Source organism: Pyrus communis, chromosome 15, assembly GCF_041283825.1.
Source record: "Pyrus communis isolate YQ-2024b chromosome 15, ASM4128382v1, whole genome shotgun sequence".
NCBI lineage: Eukaryota > Viridiplantae > Streptophyta > Magnoliopsida > Rosales > Rosaceae > Pyrus > Pyrus communis.
The window spans coordinates 918,714-946,642 of record NC_142579.1 but is presented as its reverse complement, the minus strand read 5'-3'; the positions used below and the strand labels follow the sequence as shown (position 1 = coordinate 946,642).

General features: G+C 36.0%; 3 protein-coding genes and 1 pseudogene across 4 annotated transcripts; 1 reads left to right on the top strand and 3 right to left on the bottom strand.

The window, feature by feature from the left end:
- Nucleotides 1–7,758: 7,758 nt before the first annotated feature.
- On the bottom strand, nucleotides 7,759–9,309 carry LOC148690328 (putative disease resistance protein RGA3; annotated as a pseudogene).
- An 879-nt stretch (nucleotides 9,310–10,188) lies between these two features.
- On the bottom strand, nucleotides 10,189–16,824 carry LOC137713020 (MACPF domain-containing protein At4g24290). The gene is made up of 8 exons (XM_068452251.2): nucleotides 16,500–16,824; nucleotides 16,049–16,352; nucleotides 15,267–15,505; nucleotides 14,185–14,386; nucleotides 13,248–13,316; nucleotides 12,932–13,118; nucleotides 11,742–11,908; nucleotides 10,189–11,401 (listed from the first exon to the last, which is right to left on the bottom strand). The coding sequence occupies exons 2-8, from the start codon at nucleotides 16,307–16,309 to the stop codon at nucleotides 10,715–10,717; spliced, it is 1,812 nt and encodes a 603-aa protein (XP_068308352.2). The 5' UTR covers nucleotides 16,310–16,352; nucleotides 16,500–16,824; the 3' UTR covers nucleotides 10,189–10,714.
- Nucleotides 16,825–17,651: 827 nt separating this feature from the next.
- LOC148690327 (uncharacterized) lies at nucleotides 17,652–18,562 on the top strand. The gene has a single exon (XM_088685512.1). The coding sequence runs from the start codon at nucleotides 17,693–17,695 to the stop codon at nucleotides 18,476–18,478; it is 786 nt and encodes a 261-aa protein (XP_088541638.1). The 5' UTR covers nucleotides 17,652–17,692; the 3' UTR covers nucleotides 18,479–18,562.
- Nucleotides 18,563–20,599: 2,037 nt separating this feature from the next.
- Nucleotides 20,600–27,007, bottom strand: LOC137748978 (autophagy protein 5). Of its 2 annotated transcripts, none has more exons than XM_068489163.2 (8): nucleotides 26,688–27,007; nucleotides 26,398–26,522; nucleotides 25,974–26,040; nucleotides 24,358–24,447; nucleotides 24,071–24,158; nucleotides 23,349–23,489; nucleotides 22,111–22,245; nucleotides 20,600–21,101 (listed from the first exon to the last, which is right to left on the bottom strand). In XM_068489163.2, the coding sequence occupies exons 1-8, from the start codon at nucleotides 26,790–26,792 to the stop codon at nucleotides 20,743–20,745; spliced, it is 1,110 nt and encodes a 369-aa protein (XP_068345264.2). In that variant the 5' UTR covers nucleotides 26,793–27,007; the 3' UTR covers nucleotides 20,600–20,742. The 2 variants fall into 2 exon arrangements, with proteins under 2 accessions (XP_068345264.2, XP_068345271.2); XM_068489170.2 differs by having other exon boundaries at nucleotides 22,111–22,233; nucleotides 26,688–26,935.
- Nucleotides 27,008–27,929: the final 922 nt, after the last annotated feature.

Sequence of the window (27,929 nt, the reverse complement as noted above, 5' to 3'; positions counted from 1 at the left end):
TTTTTGACAAAAAAACGTGGGTACGCTCACTGCTTTTAGTCGGTTTTTCAAATTCGTATATGAATCACCGTTCAATCTATTTATTTTCACCTTCGCCTCAGTGTAAAGTTTTGAAAATTAAGGTAAGACCTTCCATTGAGATTCTTGAGGGTGGAACCCCATTTGACAAAGTTTTAGTCCTCATTATTGTATTTTTCACATATTTTTTAAGTTTTTGGCTTAAATATTCTATTAAGTATACATTTGTTGCTCTATAAATCATAAAACCGCTTTCAAACACCATATAAAGTTTTCATTAATGCTCGTGGAGTATATTTCGCAAAAATAAAAAATTTCATTTTTGACCAAAAAAACTTGGGTTAACACTCACGATTTTATGTTGCCGCCAGAAAATATTTTGCAAAAATACAAATTTTCATTTTTGACCAAAAAAACATAGGTTAACACTCACTGCTTTTAGTCGGTTTTGCAAATTCATATATAAATCACCTTTCAATCTATTTATTTTTAGTTTCACCTCAACGTGGAGTTTTGAAAATTAAGGTGAGACTTTCCATTGAGATTCTTGAGGGTGGAATCCCACTTGACAATGTTTTGGTCCACATTATTGTATTTTTCACATATTTTTTTTTCTTCAGTTTTTGGCTTAAATATTCTGCTAAGTATACATTTGTTGCTCAATAAATTATACAACCGCTTCCAAACACCTTATAAAGTTTTCCTTAATGCTCGCAGAAAATATTTTGCAAAAATAAAAATTTGCATTTTTGACCAAAAAAAGTGGGTTAACACACTCACGATTTTTAGTCGATTTTACAAATTCGTACATAAACCATTCGTTCAATCTATTTGTTTTCACCTTCGCCTCACCGTGAAATTTTGAAAATTAAGGTAAGACTTTCCGTTGAGATTCTTGAGAGTGGAACCCCTTTTGACAATGTTTTGGTCCTCACAATTCTATTTTTCACTTATTTTTTTATTTTTTGGCTTAAATATTCTACTAAGTATACATTTGTCGCTCAATAAATCATAAAATTGCTTCCAAACACCTTATAAAGTTTTCCTTAATGCTCGTGGAAAATATTTGACAAAAATAAAAATTTTCATTTTTGACAAAAAAAACGAGGGTTAACACTCACGGCTTTTAGTCGGTTTTGCAAATTCGTACATAAATCACCATTAAATCCATTTATTTTCACCTTCCCTTGAATGTGAAGTTTTGAAAATTAAGGTGAGACTTTCCATTGAGATTCTTGAGGGTGGAATGTCACGCCCCGCCTCGAATTATTTGCTTTATTTCGGGAAAATAATAATATTAGTGATAGGCCTAAACTAAACTCATGTTTAGTTTGTTACTATTTCTTTTATATTACTTCTAAATCTCCAACCGATTTAATTCCTATAAAATTTACCATGTTTTTACTTACCATAACAATCAATTAAGTTACCAACTTAATTCCCCAAATTCTTCTATCAAGCGACCTCTAATTCAAAGATTAATTCTCGAATATTTAATCTTACTGGTATTATGGCTGCATCTAACGTCTCGTTAGATTGCCTACATACCCTAAACAAGGATCAAGCCATTTGTAGTTTACAAATTCCAATTCAATTAAACTTTGATATTTCCACACATAACTAACAATCACCATCTAGCTTCAAACAAGTGTATTACATTAGTTTCTTAATTATTTAATTCTAGAACAACAAAATAAGCCAAAAAATACGGCGTCGGCTCCCTGGCCATGCACCGCCACCGATGGTGGTCGGCCGCACTCCACCGTGCGGTTTCTACCCATTTCAAGCTCAAATCCCATGATTTTTGAGGTGTAGTAGGAAGAGGGAAGGTTATGTAGGGTTTTACAATGGTTAATTTGATGTAATTCGCCGGAAAAAGGGGCGAAATCCCACCAGAAAAACACGAGAGTACCGATCGTGTCGGGTCCGATACCCAGGTCGGGGGATCCCCCGCTCCCCCTTCTCTCTTTTTTCCTCCCTTTCTCCCTCTCCCATTGGTCCTCCCTCATTCTCTCCTTTCTATTCTTTTCTTTTAATAAAAAATATCCATTTGTTTCTTCCTTTCATACCAGCCACACACATGGCTTTTTCACATGGCTCCAGATTTTCTAGAGCCTTCTAAAGATATTTTAAATTACCAATTTATCCCCGACTTTGAACGTTAATAACTTCTTCATTAAAACACCGTTTCACGAACGGTTTGCGCCTACGCGTTCGTGAGATCGAGCTCTATTCAAGCATATAAATTGTGACCTTGAAGGGTCTAGAAATTTTAAATAATTAATTTCCAAAAATTAAACCTCGTAACTAGTTTAATTTAAAACTTAACTCACATCAATTATTATAAATTCTCGAAAAATCAAATAAAAGCTCAATACTACAATAATTTCCCAATTCCATTTCCATAACCATAAATGTAAGATCCCACATCACCCAAGGGAGTGATCCTTATGTGTATATTCCCATCTTTGCCTAGCACGAGACCTTTTGGGAGCTCACTGGCTTCGGAGTTTATCGGAACTCTGAAGTTAAGCGAGTTCGCGCGAAAGCAATCTCAGGATGGGTGACCCATTAGGAAGTTCTCGTGTGAGTTCCCAGAAACAAAACCGTGAGGGCGTGGTTGGGGCCCAAAGCAGACAATATCTTGCTATGGTGGAGTCGAGCTTAGGATATGGGGAGGGCCCGGGCCGGGATGTGACAATTTGGTATCAGAGCCTAACCCTGACCGTGGTGTGCTGACGAGGACGTCGGTCCCCCTAAGGGGGGTGGATTGTAAGATTCCACATCGCCCAAGGGAGTGATCCTTATATGTATATTCCTATCTCTACCTAGCACGAGGCCTTTTGGGAGCTCACTGGCTTCAGAGTTTATCGGAACTTTGAAGTTAAGCGAGTTCGCGCGAGAGCAATCCTATGATGGGTGATCCACTGGGAAGTTCTCGTGTGAGTTCCTAGAAACAAAACCGTGAGGGCGTGGCCGGGGGGCCCAAAGCGGACAATATCGTGCTACGGTGGATGTGGGGGGGCCCGGGTCGAGATATGACAATAAATCGATTTATTTTCGATTTTCTCTACGTATTCATAATTACGAATATTTAATTCATATATTTAAATTTTTAGATGGAACCCCATTTGACAATGTTTTGGTCCTCACTATAGTATTTTTCACTTACTTCTTTCAATTCTTAGCTTAAATATTCCACTAAGTATACATTTGTTGTTCAATAAATCATAAACCTGCTTCCAAACACCTTATATACTTTTCCTTAAAACTCGTGAAAAATATTTCACAAAAATAAAAAATTTCATTTTTGACAAAAAAACATGGGTTAACGCTCACTGTTTTTAGTTAGTTTTTACAAATTCGTACATAAATCGTCGTTCAAACTATTTCTTTTCAACTTCGCCTCACTGTGATGTTTGAAAATTATAGTAATACTTAAGGGTGCAACCCAATTTTAACAATATTTTGGGCTTTCGACTTAAATAGTCTACTAAATATACATTTGTTGCTCAAAAAATCTTAAGTCCGCTTCCAGCTGCCTTATAAATTTTCCTTAATGCTCACGGAAAATGTTTCATGAAAATATAATATTTGCATAAAAAAAAGGGTTAACACTCACGGTTTTTTGTCGGTTTTTACAAATTCGCACATAAATCGTCGTTCAAACTATTCACCTTCGCCTCATTGCGAAGTTTGAAAATTATAGTAGTACTTTTTGTTATATTCTTGAGGGTGGAACCCTATTTTAACAATGTTTTGGGCCTCCCTACTACACTTTTCACTCATTTTTTTAGTTTTCGATTTAAATAGTCTACTAAATATGCACAATAAATCGTAAATCCGCTTCTAAAAGCCTTATGATAATTTTTCTTAATGCTCATGGAAAAGATTTTATGAAAATAAAAAATTTGCATTTTTGACAAAAAAGTGGGTTAACACTCACGCTTTTTTGTCAGTTTTTACAAATTCGTACATAAATCATCGTTCAAACTCTTTATTTTCACCTTCGCCTCACTGTGAAGTTTGAAAATTAAAGTAATACTTTCCATTAATATTGTTGAGGGCAGAACCCCATTTTAACAATATTTTGGGCTCGCTACTATATTTTTCACTTATTTTTTTTAATTTTCGACGTAAATAGTCTACTAAATATACATTTGTTGCTCAATAAATCGTAAATCCGCTTCCAAATGCCTTATAAAATTTTCCTTAATGTTCACAGAAAATATTTCGCAAAAATAAAAAATTTGCAGTTTTGACAAAAAAACGTGGGCTAATACTCATGGTTTTTAGTTAGTTTCTATAAATTCGTACATAAATTGTCCTTAAAACTATTTATTTTCACCTTTGCCTTACCGTGAAATTTGAAAATCATAGTAATACTTTTTGTTATATTCTTGATGGTGGAACCCCATTTTAACAATGTTTTGGGCCTTACTACTATATTTTTCACTCATTTTTTTGGTTTTCGATTTAAATAGTCTACTAAATATACAGTTGATGTTCAATAAGTCGTAAAACCACTTCCAAATGCCTTATGAATTTTGCTTAATGCTCACAGAAAATATTGTGAGAAAATAAAAAATTTGCATTTTTGACAAAAAAATGTGGGTTAACACTCATAGTTTTTAGTTGATTTTTACAAATTCATACATAAATCGTCGTTCAAACAATTTATTTTCACCTTCGCCCCACTGTGAAGTTTGAAAAATAAAGTAATACTTTCCATTAATATTGTGGAGGGAGGAACCTAATTTTAACAATGTTTTAGGCCTCACTACTATATTTTTCACTTATTTTTTTAGTTTTCACCTTAAATAGTCTACTAAATATTCATTTGTTACTCAATAAATCGTAAATCCGCTGCCAACTACCTTATAAAATTTTCCTTAATGCTCATGGAAAATATTTCACAAAAATAAAATATTTGCATTTTTTTACAAAAAACGTGGGTTAACACTCACAATTTTTAGTGGATTTTTACAAATTTGTACATAAATCGTCATTCAAACTATTTATTTTCACCTTCGCCTAATCGTGAAGTTTGAGAATTATAGTAGTACTTTTTGTTATATTCTTGAGGGTGGAACCCCATTTTAACAATGTTTTAGGACTCGCTATTATATTTTTCACTTATTTTTTTAGTTTTCGACTTAAATAGTCTACTAAATATTCATTTGTTGCTCAATAAATTGTAAATACGCTCTCAAATGCCTTATAAAATTTTCCTTAATGCTCCCGGAAAATTTTTCGAGAAAATAAAAAATTTGCATTTTTGACAAAAACCGTGTGTTAACATTCTTTGTCTCTACAAATCCTCAAAAGGAATATTCTTCAAAACATGCCATTTTGACCTCCAAAATACCCAAAACGTTCAGAAACGTCAATCTGAAAAACTGTGCGCTGGGCCTTATTTCATCGCCGTGGTCAAACGGCTTGGTCGAAAAATCTGAAACTTTGACACAATCATCGTGAAAAACTCACGAACATCCTTCAATTGGAATCACTCAAAAATTGATCCGTTTGATCACTCTTTTCTCCAAAGGAAATCAAATGTTCTACATTACATTGAAAATATATAATAAAGTATCAAAATTCTACTAGAATAAACCAATAAATTATAACTAAGAATAGAGTAAAATATATAGTAAAATATATAGTAAAATATTGACTCATCATCCATCACCAACAGTTGTTGACTACTTTGAAACGTCGTCAAGAATCTGATCTTTCTTTCTGTATTTTCTGTTTTCCTTTTCTGTTGAGCGAGTCAGTGAGAGAATAAAAACTCCATGGTTATTAACTATGTCGTTAAGTGCATGACTACAGATGGATATTTGCTGAGTTGCTCCGAGTACTACATCCAAAGTAATGAAGTAAGGAAAGCTCTAATTTTGTATGACTATTGACACTAGAAAATAGAACTGCAAACATCCTGTACACCTTGGGAAGGGGTGATTCGAACACATGACGTACAAGTCTCCTGCATCTGGATCATTGTTTTAGCTTCGATAGGATCCCTGACTTGATAAGTTAACCCAACGAGCTCTTGTATTTTGCGTTTGTAATTAAGATTGAAACAGAAAATGAAGGTTTCTTGGCAAGCACATTGAAAAAAATAATTCAAGCACCAAACTAAAACTCGGAGATTTGACAAACAAAATCAAAGCACTGCAAATAACTATTAATGCATGAGTCACCATATCAACTGCAGAACTTCCCTTTTTAGTTCCAAATTCATACAGTATTCGCGAAACACACATTACTAAATTACTAATTGTATACATGTTGTAATTATACTGCTTTGCACTTACCTGTAACTTGAAAAACTAAAACGTAAAGGCAGATGTACTTGATCGACAGTTGAATTTTGATCTGTAAAATGACCAAGAAGAATGCGGTTATCTACTCAGCGAGTCACCATTTTATCAACAGTGCTCCATTAACAAAATCATGCCTAGCGATATAAAGATTTTGAACAAAATAAGCAAATAAATATGATGCTACACAGTTGTAACATTGATACATACTTTAGCATCTAAATAAAAGCTCAATTACCAGAAAATGGTGGATGATGAGATTGGTAGAATTCACTCAGTGTTATAATTTGTAACGATCTGAAAGTGTCATGGATCCCGAGATGTCAAGATTCTGCAGTGGTCTTTTGAAGAGGAAGTATGGCAGGGTTTTTAGCTTAGGGCAGGCATGAATTCCTGGAGAAGAAAGGCATGGCATGATTACTGTGAGTTCACAATCGTCTTTCTTCCACCCTTCCACGCCTTCCCACTCTTCCCACTCCGACATTTCATAAAAGCTCAGTTCTTTCAGTTTCGGGAACACTGAGGAGGATGATTTGAATGATGTGTATTCCCAAAAACTCAGCACCAACCTTCTTCACTCTTTCCATCCATCGTAGTGTCAGTCTTTCAAGGGACGGCAATTTCCCAAGAGGAGGCAAAGTTCACACTCATCCCAAGCACAAAGAGTAAGGATTCTCAAATTTTGCAAAGTCAGAGCTTTTTTTTTTTTTTTTTTGGTTTAAGATTGAATTGCGTTTGACTATTTAGTGAACGCTATGTTTGTAGCTCTTTTTACTTATTATTAATAACATTTTTAAACTTGCAATCAATGAGTGCTAAACTTCGTTTTGATTTAAGTGATTGTTTTCTAGTGTCAATACATTGTCTTACCTTTTTTTAAACTATCCCAAGGAATGGGCCTTTTATAAATTTCGCATAAGGCCCCCAAAATCTCAGAGACAGCCCTGCGTTTGAGGCGCAAGGTATACAAATTGTACAAATCGCAGATACTGTCAGGTAATATCCCCAAACCAATATTATCACACAAATCAGCATGCCTCAAGTGTATCAAATCACCAATCTGCTAGAGTAGTTCTTTGATGGAGTAACCACTCCAATTTAACGTCCTCGGACCTTTCAACTGTGAAATAAAAATCAAGTCTACTGTTGAAATTCTTAACCGAGAAGCTCTGAGAGTACGTATGTTCTTGCGACTGTGAGATGAGATCGAAAGTGGACGTTGGCCATAAGGAACAAATGTTAAGGTCAAATGGCGAACCTTATCACCCAATACCTCTATTTCGTTCTTACCACCCTCAGCTTCCGTAAGCAAGCATTCATTCTTGGTGAGAAATTGTCTGATATCATGCATTTTGCAACTTATAACTTTACCACTATAACAGTCCTTAAAATCTTGGAAAAAAACCGTGCAGCTAAGTTATCAAAAAAATGTGTTACCAAGTATTCCTTTATCTTTATTCTCATTCCAGTTAAGATAATCTTGTGCTATCCACGAAGTAATCAAATAATCTTTGTCAAATACCTAACCTTTTGGAAAAATAGCACAAAATAAAAGCCAACATTTGATTGTTGGGGCCAAATCATAATAATGTAATACGAGTGGTTGGAAAACTTCTTGCTCGAACTCTTCTAGCTCCCATATCTTGCTATTTAAAACATCATTCCATTCTTCATTCCCTTATCGTGCATGAGACTACCTAAAGCCTTTGCAGCAAGAGCCAACCCTTGCACTTCTTTACAATATCCTTGCTTATATCTCCAAACAAGTTAGACTCATCCAGTTCCTATCAGAAAATGTCATGTCATGTCATTGAAGATTGACAAACAATTTTGTTCACCAAATTGATCATGTGAGTGGTTGCTCTCATCATACTTGCAACCTTTTGTTTTCGAGTAATCACCAATATTCTACTACCTTTAGCACCACTATGCATTAGCGGTAGTTTTAAATTACCCCACTTCTTACGGTCTTCTGTCCAGACATCATCTAAGACAAGCAGAAACATTTTGCTCTTGATGGATCTAGACTTACATTGCAAGACATGGTCCAACTCATTTGAACTTGGGGTCTTGTTACCACAAATGGCATTGGCTATCTTAATCTCATCAAAAGAGTCTGACACACAAACCCATATTCTCTATTGAAAACGAGCTTTAACATTGTCATCGTTATATGCTAACTGGGCCAAAGTTGTCTTCCCTATTCCTCCCATCCCTACAATAGGGATGATAAGGGACTCCCTTCCGTCTTCACTTCTATCATTCAACAGCCCCTTCACCAACATGTCCTTTTCAATTTCCCGACCAAATATCTTAGATACGTCGACAAAAGACGATGTTTTCTGCCGTTGAGGTTGTTGAATGACTCTTTCTGTGTGTTGAAAATTATACATTTCTCTTTGCTTAGCAATCACGGTTAACCTATCATTCAAATCTTTGATCTTGAGAGCAATGTCATGCCGGAAAATCACCGGATCCCAACTTACATGGCCAAAACAAAAGCAACGGGAAGAAATAGAGAAGCATACCTTCTTCTTAGGTTCTCTTTCTCGCTTGTCTTATTGTTTCAGAATTTCAGTGTTCCACTCGTCCAGCACGTCCTCCAATTCGTAGGGTATTTGCTTCAGCTTGTCCAACCAGTTTCTGACGCTGGCCTCCTTTACTTGCCTTTGCTCTGCATCGTCCAGCGCAGCTTGAATATCATTGAGATTGCTAGTGAAATCTTCTTCTTCTTTCCTGACGTTCAAGACTAATTTCAGCTCTCCTTTGATGTATCGATAAGTTGCTGAAGCCAACCGTTGTAGCAGCATGGAAACGAGCGCATCCGCCATTTTCGTGTAAGAAGAAAGAAATTGATTGAAAGTGGAACGAGAAGAAAGAGCAAGTGTATATGAACAAGAATTGCACGACTGCTTGTGCTGTTTCCTCCAGCAAGACTAGCAAAAACGCCAACTCTAATTATATATAATAAAGGGTATCGTCGTTAGAAATTAGAATTAAAGATAACGTAGAAAACTTGATCGAGGTCATGGAGGATTGAAGGCAGATTGTCTGCCCTCCTGATACAGTGCCCTCCCCCATGCTCTCCTATTTGTACGGTCATGGTTAAACTATGTCAACATTTTATATTACTATTGCTTTTTGTCTTATTATCTTTATAAGAAAAATTAATATAAAATGTTGACGTAACTTAACCGTGACAGCACAAAATAAAAGGGCATGGGAAGAGCACCATATCAGGAGGGCAGACAATCTGCCTCTGGAAGGATTAGGACAGCCAATTTTCCCCCTTTTTTTTCAGATAAAAAGAATAATAAGTTTCAAGTTAACTTTATTAAACAATAAATGCCAATTATTGCTTTTTTTTTTTTTTTTTTTTTTTTTTATAGACAATAACGTTAGCGGGTTAAATTGTTTAAATGTTAGAAACAACCGAATAAGTGAAAATCGAGCCCGCACCAAAGTATATAGGTATTATTGCTTTATGCCGGATAAATGCCAATTATTGATTTAAACGAGAGGTCTTAGGTTCGATTATTGTCAAATGCGAATTTAAATCACATTATTGCCAGCACATTGTGAGACTAAGACCACCCCCTTTCCTCCTTAGTGTAAATAATACCATTTGTCTGGTTAAAAAAAAAAAAGAAAAATAAAAAACATTTCACACTCAATAATTCAAAGAAAACCCAACTTAAGGCGAAAGACTTTTTTTTTTTTTTTGGTCAAACTCTTGGAAGTGTTTTTCTATAAAGTGGTTAAACAAAACTGCCAGCATTACTATTCTCTCTCTCTTTTTTTTTTTTCCCTTTTAAATGTGAAAATACCCAAAAGAATAAGACTAGAATTGATACCTGAATCACCCAGAGGCATAATATTATATTAAGGCAGGCCATGGAAAAATGGATAGTCTACAAGGAAGACAGATGAGACCGCCCCTTTTTTATGTTCCGGTAAATTCATCCAAATCTGGACATGGCGCCACCGCCCCCGTCACGCCTAATCACTACCGCCTCTTCCGGTAAATTCATCCAAATCTGGACATCATGCCTCCATGCCTTTCGCGACGCCTTGTCGCTAGTGAAAGCCGAAGCTCAGCTCTTGATACACACCCCATCCAAAGATTTACACCATATAATTTGCAAAGGGTAGAACCCTGCCCTGTTCTGAACTTGTGAAGGTCAGAAAAATCTACATTGCAAAAACAAATGACATCGGAGGTGAGAAATGAAATATACAACACTACCGCAACAGCCTCGGCAACTCTCACAGTATCGAATACCACCACCCCACCCCCGGTTCTTCCTCCCAGTACCAAACATCTATACCATTTTTACTTTTTTCCAATTTTCTTTGACAACACGCGGAATCCGCTACTGTCCCTCCAACTCTTCTTCGTCAGGTAATATTACAGTCAATAGAGAGTATTTCACACGGAGGGATATCCTGCCCTTCTCAACCACAAGCCTTGCCCCCGAGACAACCCAATAACCCGGAGTCTCCTGTGGCCCTCTTACCATCTCCGTTGTGTCAACGAATTTCCAAAGCTTTGGGGCTTGGATGGGAACCGGAGGACCTCCAGGGTAAACGGCAGAGTTTATGTTCACATCTGCTGGCCGTGGAGGTGGTTTCTGAACTGTTGTAAAATGATGGCTGATTAGTGTTGATATGAGCCCGGACTTATGTGCCAAGCCTGGTGATCCATCCCACTCAGGATGCTTTACCTTTGTCGCACCAGAAACAGTAGAGAAGCGGAGTCTCAAGAAGAGGATATTCTTTATTCCATAATTCTCAACCTGTAACTGGGCTCCAGTTACTATTGAAAGATCCTCATCAGACTCCACAGGGGCAGTGCAGACATGGGAAAAGTTCTTCCACTGGACTTTCTCATAGTATTTACGATCATAGGAATCACGACGAAAGTTTCCATTTGGATCATCTTCGAGTTGGAAGGTATTTGGAAGAGAGGTGAGGTGTTGTAAGTGAATGGCCAAACGGTTGCTTCTTTTGCCCTCTAAATACAGTCGCAGACCAGTCACTGGCCTCTTTCCCACATCAACCTGATATCAACATATAACAAATAAGATTTCTGCCGGTAAGGAAAACTATTCTTAAGCACGACAAATACTCATGGATCCTTTTCTCTTTTTCTGCTCAACAGTCAAGAGGTTTAGTTTATGCCATGGAATTATTGGAGCATCATAAGAGAATGAATAGGAAAGCAGTAAATGACCACTCAAACAGAAGCCATCCATACAGCATGTAGTTTTTCCCAAGTTAATGGATGAATGTCTCATTTGGTTCAAAGTTCGAGATGATAAAAAACATAAACTTAATTAAAACACTCATGCAACAAAACTTTACTTCCGCTTAAAAAAAAAGGTAAAGGAGACACTTTACCAGACTGGTGTTGACGTAAAGTTTGGGCCCCATTAAGCTAAACTGTAGAGATACATTGCTTTGTTGCTTCCGCTGTGGACCAAGGGGCAGGTCACTAAAAACTGGTGCCCATTGCCTTGGCAGCTGAAACTCCAAAAACTGATGGAGTTCTTCAATTGGTGGTTTATCTGTAAGAATAGAATCAGAATAAAAATTTCCACATGTTAACTTCTGCCGTGTTAATATATATATTTGTTTCTAAGAAAATCATGTTGTCCTAGTTGATATTTTATTTCCTAGAAGAGAAGAATATACGGTGAAGAATATTTTTCTCCAAATTACAAATAAAAGCATTTAGAGCTATGCATACGCATTTGAGATATTTTATGTTTAGGAAACGCCTTTAAAGTAAATTAGTTGTCTCTATTTAGTTTCCCTAACAAAAATATAAAAAAAATCCAAACAAGATTATGGTCAGAAAAATAATTGTCATCCAAGAAATTTATGTCTAGAAAAAGATTTAAGAAAGAAATGAGCATTAGAGATTTGGCTAGACTTTAGCTTGTGGCTTTTAAGGGGCTATAAATAGTGCCCATGAAGTAAAGTTGGCTACTTGTAGACCCTAGAGTTTTTTAAAAGGCTGTATAACAATTTTAAAGGTAGTGTGGTGGCTGTTCCATTGGAGAATTTGCATAAATTTGTTTAATAAAATAGATGGAACAACAGACCCTTGTACCATTAATTCCCCTAAGAGGGAGGTTGTGGATTTGTGTCCTACCACCTAGTGTTCCTTGGTATCACACCTCATATTAGGACTGCACATAATCTTGAACAAGCATCAGCGACTAGAAACCTGAAATTAGACTCAAGGGCCATAACAACAGCCGATCTTCAGAAGAAAACCCAACTCCTACAACTGAACTAAGTAAATACAAATCAGCAGCTTCCAAAGGCACGTGCTCACAAACACATGCTGCCAAACTGAAATGAGACCATGCATCCAAACAAGATTCCACTTGATCAATGATCCAGACTGACAATCTGGCAACCTAATAAACCAAACTATTTGGTTGAAATTTTAGTACGGCACTTACTATTGTTCAACATAGGAGCCTGCTATTATGACGCGCACTTATGAGGGTCAAGATTTTCAAAGCAGCAAATAGAAAATAAAACGTAAAAGTGACGCAAACAGAAAAACTTTTGCTTACATCGTAAATAAAGGTTTATGGCATGGCTCAAGAATCCACTCCCAGGGACTCCATTCAACAGAGAAGTAATTGGTATAAATGACATTGTGATCACATCAGGCTCCAACTGAACACTTTGTAACCATTCATTATGGGATATATTTCTCATCTCACTTCCACCTCTCCTCTTGCAAATGATTAAAATGTCCTGCAATTAAAGTAACTTAGAATTGAAAATCAGAAGTGAAAAAGTAGGGATTTATTTTATTTATTTATATATATCTGATAACCGACGAAGCCAGTTAGACAATCAACAAGGTTTAGTAACTATACGCACTTCCTTGTGTGAATAAGAACTTGATGGACTAGTATCTGCAAACCTTAACCGCTGCTCCCTGATTTCAAACTGAAAAACAAATGATTAGATAAGAAACTTTTTTGAACGGGATAAAAAGGATACATAACTTATGCATGTTGAGTTAAGAAATTAGAATACAGTAGAAATAGAGAAAAGCAGACTTAGAGCAAATTCAAGAGAACAACTTTTTAACTTAATTCTTGTATTATCAGTACTAATAAGAAAATCAGGGTTAAATTACAAGGAATGGCCTATTTATAAAGCCAATCCATAGTTGAAGAAAAGAATTATATAAGCAATTCAAAGTAAAATCTCACAAATTCCTGCCAAACTAGCTTGCCACCTATGCTGCAAACACCACAATTCTCATCGCCTACTGGTTCCATATAACAACATTTAATCATTGGTTGATTATACTCTCTTATAACAATGAAACTTTCATGATAAACATTCTTCACACAAAATGAAAACTTTAGGAAAATAAAAAAGTTTGCACGTCTTAATCTATTATGGATTCATCAGAAGCTTTTCTTTTCAAATCATTTTGATCAACTCACAAAGTTTGGCACACCTAGGAAAGGATACATCCTTGGTATCCAGACACCGTACACTTACTAGAAACTCTGAAATAGCAAGATTCATTATTACACTCACAACTACGTTCAAACACTTTTTAATCCATTTTTTTAGAAACAGGTCATTACATTGACAACTACTTTCTCACCATAAACTAAAAAACAACTATTTTATTATCTAATAAAGTGGACAGGATTCCTTTTAAAGAATTAAGAACTAAAACTAATAATTATTTAGCAGTCCCAACTTAACGTAAGGAATCAGATTGTATGCTTACAATTCATTGGAACATTTTAAACACTCAGCTATTAAATGAGATAAAATTAACCACCATACGAACCTTGCCATTCTTGTAACCTTGTTCCGAAGGCATACCATACCGACCATTGGCATCTAAAAACCTTTTATCTGCCATATCCTTTAGTTTTTTCTGTATATCAGCCGGTTGAAGAGTTGAAGAATGCTGCTGTTTCATATATATAACATCTTTCCCTCCCATCTTCACACCAACAACAATATGTGTTCCAAATCTCTCTATAAACCTAGAATAAACATAAAATATCAAAAAAGACGTTCCAATTTCCAAAATTTTAATACAGTCAACATGGATATATATATATATATATCATAACATGCCTCGCAGAAGACTCAATCCCATCTATTACTGCATTTTACTAATGCCATACAGATTATACCGATAAATGCATCAACATGAAATTAATTATTTCGCTGGAGAACCATGACACCCAAGTATTGCAGGAATATGCATAAGCATGTAACATGCTTAAGGTCCTCTGAATTTAATGCAATTTATTTCAGGCAACAGCATTTTAAAAAAAAAAAGTATTCAACAATCAATTTCCCCTCTTCAACGGGGATTCAAGACTAAGATCAGTTGATGAAACGAGAAGAATATGTCCCATGAAAAGGTGGAATAATGCAGGCAGAAGGAGAAGGCATACAAATGACAGATACAGAAAATTTCACAAATACAGAAACCTCACTTGGTACAGATTTAAAAGGTAAAGTATATATATTGGACAAGCTTTGTGAAGCCTGATTCTTGCTTGTTTCTTTTCTTATTTATTTCCCCTTTTGTAACTTCCACAAAACAAGAAACATAGGCGCATGGCATAGGCAAACAACTAGCATATGAAGTACATTACAAAAACAAGCTTCCTATCAGAAGTTAATAAAGGGTAGTTCTATCACACACCCATTTTTACTTTCCACACACCCCTCTCAATTTTCGGGCGTCAGATTGAATGAATTGAAGATCAATGGCCAAAAATTAACAAGGGTGTGTGAGAAGTAAAAATAGGTGTGTGAATACACTTTCCTTAATTAGCTCTATATGAAGCTTCAAAGACAGAGCTTAGCATTAATGTTGTAATTTGACTAAAAACTCCAAAAACCTCTCACCTTGCTAATGCAGCAGGTTCCCACGATGATGGGACTGCTTTAATAACATTCTCGCACAGTACCATCTGAGATTTTTCCAGTGCAACAGTATAGAGAGTGATGAACACCCCATCAAAAGCAAGGGTCTTAGTGTTGGCTGCATCTTTCTGCCAACTACCTGAGAAATCAAACATAGAATTGAAGAGACCTGAGGGTATTTTTCCAGTCAACGATATTTCCTGATTGAACTGCTCTGACATCTGCAAGAGAGAGAACAAATTTAATTTCTCCTCTACTACCGCTTCAATGCTTAAAGTAAAATCACAGTTGCAAAACAAGATTCTACGAAAAGACCATATATTTTACTGAAAAGGCGGCCTCACCGCAACCCAATCCCCATAACCAAACAATATGAAGCCTGGATTTTGCCATATGACATTTTCATTTTCGTCTCTTATTTTCTTGGGGAAGGGAGGAGTGGTAACACGCATTGAGCTATATCAATGTAGTGTTCATTTTCAAATTAGTTATATATCTTTAATGATCAGGTAATCATAAAACACTTTATACGTATAACATTTTTCGCTTGATGTCTTCCGATCCCAATGTGAGTCTTATATGTCCTCCACTACTACTCTAGATTGCAACCAGCTTCATAAATGTTTTAAAACAGGCCAAGCCGTGACAGCCACGCATTTGAACATTAGGTTTAGATTACAAAACTTCAAGAACGACATGCATACCAAAAATTAAATAAATAAGAAAAACATGCGAGAATTGTGATTAAGAAAAACTGAAGATACCTGTTGGAAAGAGAGAACGTCGGACCTGAATCGTGTGCGCTCTCCTTTATCGCATTTAATCGATTTGGGAATATTTGGGATGGTAATCCCACCGGGAAGAACAATCTCGTGGCCTCCATCGTCATCGATTTCAATCAATCGAGCAGTGTGAGACTCCCCTTTACAGTACTTGAGCCTTAAATCAGTGGATATATCGTATCCACGCCCAATCGATGCAATTGCAATCTCAGCAGCTTCCGGAGCTGGAGCCTTAAGTGCCATCGCTCAGCACATCGCTCTCGTTCACCAAATCAAGATTAAATGTCTGCATTATATCCAAAAATTGAGTTTATATATAACAAAAAGTTCAAATTTAGAAATTATCTTTCTGCGGAGACCATAAATTCAGCTGAAAATATAGAAAAAATGGACAAATTTTACAGAGAAATCAGATCGAGGCTCAAGAACTAACCAAAAATTGAATTGAATTTGCGAATGTTGACGAGGATTCAATGCACTTTTTTGAGTGGAGCAGAAACGCCGTCGTTGTAGTCGGAATTCCCGCGAATTGCGCAATGCCAGTGCGAGATTCGGCTTGGATTGTGCAAAAACTTGGCTTGAATAGTGGACTGACTGGGTTTTCGAAAGACAGAGAAACCCTAGTCACACAGGCAGAGAAGAGATAGAGAAAGAGATAAGTCAAATGAATGAGTGAAAAGCACGGGAGTGATGAGGGAGAGAGATTGTAAAAGTAGGAGTTGCGGAGTTTGACCGAATTTAAAAGAATTTATTGACTCGTCGTCAATGACAACTGAGAACCAGAAAAACAGAAAGTAAAGTTTCTTATTAGCTTTTAACAAACAGTATATAGTACTGTTTATTTTAACAAAAAATCATATTTTTATACTAAAAAATCAATTTTTGTACTATTTATTTTACCCTTTATTTTGTTCTTATCGTTAAAATTTAAAGTTTTCAAGCTATGTTCATTAATTTTTTTTACTTTTTAAGAAAACTAACGAAAACGTCAAAAAGTTATAAAAAAAAACTTTAATTTTAATAAAAAAATGATAAATAAAGATGTAGTAAATAATATTAGGAAATAATTAAAATGTGGTTTTTCATTAAAAGTGAACAGTAACAAAAGTGTTTTGTTAAAACTTCATAGTTTTTATGGGTTCTACTAAGGTCGAGAGAGCTATGTTAGATCAGCTAATGATGGAGTTTAAATTTACGATGTCAATCAAACACTTTTGTATCACTGTGATAAAATGTCACTTGCAATTGCTCATGACATTTATGAGGAAGATAATTGTTATTGGCTCCTGTTATTGGCTCCTAGGACTAATACAGTTCTACATAGAATTAAACCTTAAACTCTTAATCCAGTAGTCATATGTTTTCAGATTTAGGTGATTTTTTATAAACATGATATTTGAGGGAAGACAGTTCAGTTCGTTGAAATACATTAAGAAGTGATTCCCATATAAATGTGAGTAAGAAATTAAATAAAAAAAATGATGTCACATATTTATAAACTGACCAACCTCCCAAAAAAATAAAAAAATAAAATGGAACCATTTTTCTACAGCTCTACCCTACCTGCATTCGTTTCCAAATCTGATATGTTTCACTTTTTCATCTGCACTGCACTCCAAATACCAAATGGTCAAAAATCTACCGACCTGTATTAGTTTTCAACTTACATGGCCTCTCATCCACAACTTGTCTCCCTCCAGCTTCTTCTCACCTTTTACAGGCCCATCCTTTCTGCCTTCCATATTTCCATTCCTTTGTCTTTATATATACCTACTGCAAATTATCATCTTCCTCCTCATTCTCCTCCTACCACTTGTCACTAGCTCCACTTTCAAACATACAAAAATGGGTGGATATTCGAAGATCAAAATCATGGGTGCTGGTAGTAGTAGTCGCTCCCGAAACTCAAGATCCATAGACTTCTCAGATCTCCAATCATTTTCCCAAACCCAGAAATCTACCCCAAAAAACCCTACCTCCTCAAAGATCCAAGAAGAAACCAATCTAAATCTGCAGCACATGAAGAAAAACAACCCCACTCATGATTCTTCTGAGGAAGATTGTCAGAACAAAGGCAATGGTGGAGAGAGGTTTGGCACTCATGTTATGCACAAGAGGAGCAGCTCAGTTTCTTCTTTTTCTTCTTCTGCTTCTGCTTCAGCAACTGGTTTAGGTTTAGGTTTAGGGTTTCAATCAGCATTGAAGGGAGCATTCTCATCCATGAGAAGATCTTCTTCTGTGTCAGAGAGGTATTGCAGGATCCATGACCAGTCTGCAACTACAGCTTTGACATCTTCCATTGATGGCAATGAGGAAGATGATGAAGATCATCAAGCAACAAGATCTACGAAGAAAAAACACAAGGGAGGAGGCAAGATCCTCAAAGTCTGTAGGCGCTTTTTTAGAATGTAGCTATTCTAGCTTGTAGATTATTATTATTGTTCAATGAGTGAAATGTATTTGTTTTTAAGAAAACTAATAAAAATAGTTTGAAAATTTTGAGTTTTAACTATAAAGATAAAATAAAGGGTAAAGTGAATAGTATCATGATTGACTTTTTAATGTAAAAATGTGATTTTTTGTTAAAGTGAACAGTACCGTGGGCTTTTCGTTAAAACTCTCTTTGTTTTTTGGTCTCAGAATGAAATTTAATTTAATATGTATTATGATACTTAATGTACCGGATCTTCTTTTCGGCACACTGAAAAAAATTTCTCACACTGGTGCACTGAGCTCTGTATCTTATTTTTTGGTTGAGCAATGAGAATTGAGATGCTCTTAGTTTTTTGTTTGAGCTTTTGAGGAGGAAAAGTGGATTTTGGATGCTGCCATTATTGGACATTTAAAATCATATATCTCAACTTGTCTTTGTCAACAAAAAAAACTAATGAAATTACTATTATATTCTCTATAAAATAATTGAAAGAAAATATTAGAAAAGAAAAAAAATGCAAGCGTTACAATATGTTTGGGTGAAGAAATTTAAAATTATTAAAGAATTTAAAAATAACGGAAATTGAAATGACGAGATTTTACTTTCTAGAATTTCTAAATTTTCTTGTTTGGTTAACCTAAAAGAACAATGGAATTGAATACGAAATTTGTTATTTTTAAACTGTCAATCATAGAAATTGAGAAATGACACCTATTTACATGGAATTTGAACTTGGGATTTGGAGGTCCCAAATTCCAAGTTTTTTTTCCACGCGGAAATTTTAAATTTCTATGTTTATGAATCCAAACAAGAGAATTGGTGCCTGTCAATTTATAAATTCTAACTTTTACCAAAATTCTATGTTTATTTCCCTCATCCAAACATGATGTTAAAGTATTGCATAAACTCACATCTCCTTCTCTCTCTCTCTCTCTCTTACTTGTCAACCCCCTTTTCGTCGATGCCTGCCGTTAAAAACAAATAGCTCCTCCAATAAAAAAAATAAAAAATAAAGAAACAACTATTGGAGGAAAAAAATTAAAAAAATGTTTGTTTAATAAAATATTAGCACACAAAGAAAAAGTTAAAAACATAAAGACATGAATATCATGTTGCACCGACGTACTTGAGATTCGAAAACCCTCCCATTCACACTGTATGAATAATAACTAGAGGCGTGCTATCTAGTATCCACACATCTCTTTTTATTTCTCGCACATCGATGTATGGGAAGTAAAAATGTATGTGTGGATATCACATCTGTATGGAAAATGATCATCGTTTGATCATTTTGCTGAGAATCCTAGAGATTTCGTGATCGTAACCTGTTCATCGTACATCGGGCAATCATAAATCATTTAAAAATTAAAAATTAAAAATAAATATAAATAGTACCTAACGAAAATTGACCGTACAATGTACGATGAACGCTCATAATCACGAGATACCTAGGATCCCCAGAGAAAGGATCCAGCGAGGATCCTTTTCCCACCCGTATAAAAAAAACATGATTCGGGATTTTTCAATAACACCAGTCTTTGTCACATTAAATATGAGAAATAAAAAAAAAGATGTGTAGATATCACATCCTGTAACAACAACATGATTCGGGATTTTTCAATGGCACCATTCTTTGTCACATTAAACTAAGAAAACGTTCTGATGATGCATGCATTACATGTGAGCCAAACGGTCGACTTTAGATGTTACAAAACACCGGGTCACCTTAGCATGTGTATTTGAAAAGCAACTTTCATGAGAAAGGTTTACCGTCTTGTTACGTCTGGTTCAAGTTCTTTAATGCATTTTAATGTGAAGAACATTATTGGATCGAGACTCCACGTAACGATATACTCCTATCATATAAGTCTTTCTCATGTGTTTGCAAGTTTTTGACTGAATCTAAGGAGAAAAACTTGTGAAGGAGCACCGTGACCGCAACTCACAAAAGGATAAGACCACCTGTGTTTTGGTCACGCCAGAAATCATGATGGTCTGATCTAAGACCTTTTCTCAAGGAGCTTAACGATGGCATGAGAGAGCAAGAGAATACCAAAGAAAAAAGCACAAGCCAAGATGAAAAAGAAAAAACACCTAGAAAACCTGAAGTGAATGATAGATATATACCGACAGTTAATCTTCTGTACACTTCTATACAGTAAAATACATTTCAAAGTCCCCAATGGAAGATGCCTCGCTTCGCCTTGTGTTTTAAACGCGACGAAATGATTCCAAATGCAACCTACCTACACATGTTATTGATTTGTGGTACTTTCAAATACACACAGATATGAAGAAAGTGCTCGGGGTTCAGTAAGTTGTTTGCCACCCAAAAGAACGGTATCCCCAATTTCGGCTCAATACCTTGGATACGGACTAGTTTGATTTCAGCATCATCGAATTGGTTGCAAGACTTTGTATGTTCGCTTGACTTTTCTACTTCCTCTTTGGCTCCTATATCGCTCTTGATTGCATCTTCAGAGGAAACCTTTTGTTCATCCTCCTCACCTACCGTTGGTGATTCTTCAGGGATCAAGGATTTGTCAGGAAAATACTCTGGCAAAAGGCTCTTGATTGCATCATTTAGAGTGAAGCATCTACCTGTAACGCAAGATAGATGAACTCAGTCAAAACTTAAAAGATTGAACCCTAATATGATCAATCTGACATGCTCAGTGGTACCAATTTAATCAATAAATTGATGAGGCCACCAACACATTTACACCTGGAACTGATGTAGAATTAAGCATTCATTTATGTGAGACATGACAATAGTTCCTGTTCGGGCATTCTGGTCGTTAAGTTCACCCACTTCCAGAGGCCAGGTTGGGAATCAAGACGCGGCTTTGTTTCAAGCATAAAACAAAACAAAACAAAACTATGAAGAGAGATTTGATGTCTGTCTGTCTGTATGTCTGTCTTTTTAACATGCACACATGCATGAATGTTTATGATTGAAGTCTGTCTCACTGTCCTCAGATCTCATCCTCCCAAATCTAACAGACCATCAATTTCAACGAAATAATAAGCCACATGATTGACATTCTCTCTTTCAAATAAATAACAAATTCCGTTGAAGAACTAAGCAACCAAAATATAGAACTATGTAGCTGCAGGAGCCAGGACGACTGGCAGAAAAGCGAGAATAGATTTCCTGCCTAGAGTTTTTTACGAGGAAATGTTTCTTATACCAAAAAGGTGCCAAGAAAACCATTCTTTCACACTTATTCAGACATCTTTTTTAAAACAGTGTAGGGGAAACGCTTAAATGAGAGCTTGATTGGTAAGAAATCAAGTGTCAGTTAAACCCTACCAGCTTACCCAGAACAGGCATGAAAACTAAGAATATGATGTGGAATCCAATTCCAAAACAAAACAGGTCATGGAGTACCGTGGAAAGAACTGCAGTCCATGCAGCTTCAGTACAAAACAATCCACAAGAAAGTAAACAAAAGGTGTTCTTTCCATCACTGACCATATTAATAGGTAGGCCAAGTCTATTTTCTATTAATTGAAAAAATCCTTGTTCATAAGTTTACTGCAAAATGTAAAGGGAAATGAAGCACATATTTCTGAGAAGGGTTTATGAGAAATAAGAAAGCTGCCTTACCTCCTTCTCCTCCTTGTATCTCAACAGGCCGGTTAATGTAAGAGACTTTGTCCCAACTATCAATCTGAGGTGCATCTTCTAAATCATCAAAATCCTCACCGACACTCCAAACATATAAACGAACTGGAACACGACCTAAGAAAGATCAATCATTTGAAATTTAATTACAACATTAATTGCGTATCTAAAAACCTTCACTTCAATTTCAAAAGTATGATGCTCTTTCAAAGTTTTTGTCATTCAATTTTAACCTGGGCTATTAGACAGAGAGATTCAGGTAAAGGGATACAACCTAAATATCCACTTTAAGTCTATACTTGATTAACACTACGCTATACACCCTTTTGCAGTTCTTTCTTATTACATATTGCAAGTCTGCAACTACTTCTAGGCAATTAGAAGCCAGAGTTGCTTCAAAAACCCAAGACAATGTTTCAGTACTGTTCTTAGTCCCACATGATCAACTAAACTTGGTAGTGATGCAGGAGCATCTAGGGGGCCTTCAGGATCTAAGGGGCCTTTGGTTCTAGTTAGTTTTCTGTCATTGTTATTTCCTTGTCCTTATCTGTCTTTTTTGAATTTTAGTATTTTCGAGGGCTAAGATTAAATAGTTATCTGCAGTAACGCTAGTACAAATACTCTCTCAACAGGCTCTGTATGCAGTTTTTACCCTTTTAAGAAATTACAGACTAGAGAGTTTACCTTGGGTCTCATTGCCCTAGAACATAATGATCAACATTCCAACTTTGGTCCTATTTCCCTTTCTCTCTATTCATATGCTTGTTATTTGCTGGTTTTGCACTGCTGCAGCAACCAAACTGCCCAAACGCTTCTGTCCTACATCAGTCTGCCTAATTACTTCAACCCTAGGTCCAGAAATCTCTCTAAAACCTTTAAAATTCCTAAAACTCCACAGTTTTTTTAACATTTTGCCATCAATCAACCTAAGGCGAAAAGTTTTAACAACCTCTTGTTATCTGAAATCTCAAAAGCTAGAATAGTAACACATAAAAATTTGACACAGGTCATCCCAAATAGAGACTGTACAGAAAGTAAGGAACTGATGATAGCAATGGAATTGAAGCAAGGCAGCAACTTCAAATAAGGAGTGGGTTGGAAGTAAGGTGTGGGCTTATAGTTCAAGTTAGGAAGATAATATGAAGTTGTAAAGAGATTTGGCTGGAAAATGTGAGCACACCAACCATGAAGACAAGCTAGAACATTAAATCTTCGCTCACCTGCCTTCACTTGTCCAGAAACATCAGTTTCGCCCATATTTGGTCTGGATTTTGGAGAGCATGAATTCTTTGCTGCCCATTCTTCCCCAACAGTTCCAAGCTTAAGTTTAGAAGATACCCGGAAGTAGGCTTCCAAATTACCTCCAAAAAAAAAAGTTTGAGGAAGTGATTAAGCTAAGACGGCTCATTCATAAAAGGCACATCCACAGCCATAAGTAGAAATCAGACAATTAAGACCTGAATCAGATGAAACAAAGGGAAAAGAAGGGAGGAACCATGCATAAGCCATAATATTAGCAGAATACAACCTTAAGAAACTATGTGCATGCACGAAGGTCTGAATGCAAGTCTTAGAATGTAAGCATCAACCCCAAAACCAATGGTGGACAGGTGGCAAGATCTATTACGCACACATTGCAAGACTTCCATCTCCAATGTGGGATAGTCTCAACAAAATGATAGTGCTACGTAAACAGTTATTACCAAAGTTTGGTGACTAATGGTCAACATTCCACTCCAAAGATTATCCCTATATAAAATGTTTAATTATAGGTAACATTTTTTACAAAAATTTATACAAATTTTCTTATACCTTCTCAAATATATGTAGATATAAAATATCTCGTAGATGGGTAATCACCTATATTTGTTCAACTTAACTAAAACGAACGAACCCAAAAAAATGTCACAAACTCCAAATCAGCAGCAATTAGCAGGTATACCATTTAAGACTGAACGCCAAAGCTCCACCTGATCTGGCTGAGACATGTTCATCACATTCTTACAGTTTCCATTTATTATATATGCAGCCTGCAGATTAAGTAAATGCCATTAAAAAGTAATTTAAGGACATCTGCATTGTCATACAAGACTTTCCAATGAAAAATTGTAACTTTATCACTAGATCCCAAACTAAACAGTAAAATCAAACTGAGTCAAATACAATATATGGCAAGAAATAAACAGTTGTATAAATAGACAATATGAATCTAACAAAAGAATCCCTGACCTCTTTCAAAGAATTGATAAAGCTCCACTTTACACTATCTTCACCATCACAAGGAATCAATATGTTCCCCGGATATCCTGTAAAATGCACCTGCACAAAGATACAAAATTGAGAGCTGATTCCCTGTAGCACCAGAAGAAAAGGAGGTGGTGCAAGACAATTTATAAAAAATAAAAAAGATCATCACAAAATATTGTTGCTTGATTCCCCGAAACTCCCCAAATCCACTTTGCAGACTTGGATGAGAATTTGGCGCCCTTGACCTTGGGAGGCAGAAGACTCTAGCAAATAGCTAGAGGAATCAACCCCAGACCACATGGGAACAAACAACAGGTATGACCACTCGATTACACCTCATTGGCAGATAATCCAAAAATATACAAAACTCCATTCAAGGTGTTGTGTACTGTGATGTAAATGAAATGACAATGAAATGCTAAATTTACGCGTCCACTCATCATAAAATTATTGTTAAACATATTACATGGTCCATCCAAACTTATCCTCTACACACAAATGTATAGTTAGATGTATGTGAATCCTATAATTAGTTTATACCAATTAACCTACTAGGCTGATAGCTAAACTAGTTTGTTTAAATTGAGTTATAACCTTTAGAAATTTACTGAGAGAAAAAATATTAGAGCATTACATATCGTATAAGTAACATCTAATCAGTCTAATTCAATTATTTGTGAAAAAAATGGAGGATAACTATTACGTCATTGGTGGTAAGTAATGCTGGTTGAGGTAACAGCAAGGCGTGGCAGTGCTAGTTAGATGGTGGCAGGGATGGTGGTCACTGTAACACCAGTGGCAGAAACAGTGTAGCAATAGAAATGGTGGCAAATGGGGCAAGTTGAAGTGGTGGCAGGCAATGATAGTGGCAAAATGCAGTATTGTAGCACCAGTAATGGTATTGAAATGTTGGGAGAAGATGATGAAAACCAAGTCTTACTGGGTTCGATTAGAATTGGCTAGGTCCCATATTCATTCAAACGAGAATTCGGTTTTCCCACTCCCACAAAACACACCTGGCCATTTTTTTGAGATTTCCCAAACTCCACCAAAACAAGAGAATAAATCTTGATGCCACATAGCAGCTTGATAAGTGTTTGTGACAATAATTTCTTGGGTGGTGCTATCCACACACCCATTTTTACCTCTCACACACCCCTCTCAATTTTCGACCGTGAGATTGAATGAATTGAAGAAGATCAATTGACCAAAATTAACAAGGGTGTGTGGGAGGTAAAAGGGTGTGTGTATAACACTACCCTAATTTCTTATCTGCTTATCTGTAGTAAGTTAGTAACTCCAAAACGTTCAGCCTTAGAATAAAATAAATAACTCCGTAATGTCCAAAATCATTTACCAAGAATAACTTCTGAAATACACTTATGCATGTATGTGGTTTCTGATAGCCAGCCATCTCCTATTTACATATAAGAGAACCAAACGCAGGTACGATTTCTGTTCATAATTCTGCATTTCTTTTTTGTGACTAATTTCCTCCTAAGTTTCTATAAAAGCTTCCAACGCGAAACTAATGGCAGCCTCATCAAATTTGAAACACGGGAATGAAAAAAGATACCCTGATAAGAAAAAATATTTACCGTGAGATTCCAAGGTCTTTCTGGCTCTGCACATAGAAGATCAAATAGAACTCCTGTCGGTATATACCTGCAAGAAGCTCTTGCAATGTTATGAAACAAATAAAACTAACACGAACCTAACAACTTATGAAAGCATCGTGCGCTAGTCATTCACTCTTTCCTCCCTCAGTCACTTCAAAACACGAACTTCTGGCACGCAAACCTTAAACAGGCATGCAAGATCATTTAAAGAACCAAAGGGGCAACAACAAACAATTAGAGAGAAACCAAAAATCTAGTGCCAATTAGACTGGCAGTCACTAACATCAAAAATCAAATGGCATATCAATTATCAACACTTTGTTTCATATACGAAAACCATCACATTGAGCATTGTAGCAAAACCGAATTTTCGGGTATGGAAAAAGAGGAAATGGGCGCATACCATTTCAAGGGCAAGCCTTTGTACTCGAACCAAATGGCGTCTAAGCGAGGAGGAAGTGCAGAGCTGAAGTGAGGTTTTAGAACCGAGGCCAACAATGGCAGATACCCAATCCGAGGAGCTAAGATCTGAAATCAAACAAGTTACAGAGAGAGAGAGCAACAATCATAGTAAATTAGGAGGGTAATCGGAGGCATAAATGGAAATTTTAAAGAGAGAGAGAGAGAGAGAGAGAGAGATATATATATATATATATATATATATATATATGTATGTATACAGAGGTTTAGTACCAGGGCAGGTGGGGGAGCAGGAAGAGTGGCGACGTCGGATTCATGGAGATGAATCTGCAGAGGAATTGCTCCGCCCCATACAAACCTCTGTGCTTCCATATCCATATTCTTCTTGTCTTCCTTGGCACAATTCTCTCTCTCTCAAACGGTGTCGTTGTGCTTCCGCTTCCACACAGAGACTGAGTTTTACACCGGCGAGAATGCGAGGAGGAGGAGGGATGGAGGGAGGAGGAGTCCACAGCCCACTCGCTATGTCCTCTTTGCGCTGCGATCGTATGCTTCTCTCATACGTATAAAATGTTATCAAATTGTAAGCGTAAATCGAATTACGTAAGGAATTAATAAACCTTATTTATTACGTGGTTCAATACGTAATTAGTTAGGCTATTTTTTATGTAAGTCTAAAGTTTATACAGAGTGTTTTAACGCATTGGCGGAAAATAATAATCTATGAATCATAATGCAGATTCAATTTTCACTAATTCTTATTTTCTGATCCATTAACGTTGTTGTTTATAAAAAAATAATAAATAAATAGGTGCTTTAACGAGAAGAAAAAATATTTTAATTTCTCCTCCACTTAATCTATATTTTATTCCAAGAGTCTCATATTCCAATTTCAAATTAGACAAGTATAAGTTTTGATTCCATTTGGTATCATGTTTACTGTAATTCCTTTTTACTTCCACTGCTATAACTTTGATATATGATTTTTTTTTTTTTTTTCATTTAGAGCGTGGAGTTTTATACAAAAAGTATCGATGCAATTTGTATATGAACTATTTTTTTTATAGACGATTGGATCTTCTCCACTAAACGTCATTTTTACTCAAATGATGGAGATTTGAACTTGGATGTAAATAGGCAAGCATAGTGCTCTAACCAACATGACTAAGCTCTAATTTGTGGTAGTGAAGCCATTTAATGTCAATGTACTTAATTCGATCAAATTATATCATCATAAGAGTCGATCAGCTTTTTCTACCAATAGATAGTCCTTTGTTGTAGCTCATAAAACACAAAATGTAACTAGTAGTAAGATAAAATAGACGAGCAAATAAGACGGATGGGCATGGCAGCACTCAGAAAAACTAATACATCACTAGCTAGAATTGATAATCGGGAAGAAATTGAGTGAGTATAGGTAATAGTTGAATTATATCCGAAATTTGTCCCTAATAAAACGGACCATATACAAAATGTTTGTGGGTAGGTGAGTGATGAAATATGCGTACGAAATAA

What these genes read in the sequence shown, in the direction of transcription:
- LOC137713020 (XM_068452251.2), bottom strand. Translation starts at nt 16,309, where the DNA reads ATGGCACTTAAGGCTCCAGCTCCGGAAGCTGCTGAGATTGCAATTGCA. An exon ending in GAACCTGCTGCATTAGCAAG is followed by an intron (nt 14,387 to 15,266) that starts GTGAGAGGTTTT and finishes TGTTTATTCTAG; the next exon opens with GTTTATAGAGAGATTTGGAA. An exon ending in AAGGTTACAAGAATGGCAAG is followed by an intron (nt 13,317 to 14,184) that starts GTTCGTATGGTG and finishes TTTGTTTTTCAG; the next exon opens with TTTGAAATCAGGGAGCAGCG.
- LOC148690327 (XM_088685512.1), top strand. Translation starts at nt 17,693, where the DNA reads ATGGTCAAAAATCTACCGACCTGTATTAGTTTTCAACTTACATGGCCT.
- LOC137748978 (XM_068489163.2), bottom strand. Translation starts at nt 26,792, where the DNA reads ATGGATATGGAAGCACAGAGGTTTGTATGGGGCGGAGCAATTCCTCTG. An exon ending in TTGGCGTTCAGTCTTAAATG is followed by an intron (nt 23,490 to 24,070) that starts GTATACCTGCTA and finishes TTTTTTTTGGAG; the next exon opens with GTAATTTGGAAGCCTACTTC. An exon ending in GATACAAGGAGGAGAAGGAG is followed by an intron (nt 21,102 to 22,110) that starts GTAAGGCAGCTT and finishes CTTGCGTTACAG; the next exon opens with GTAGATGCTTCACTCTAAAT.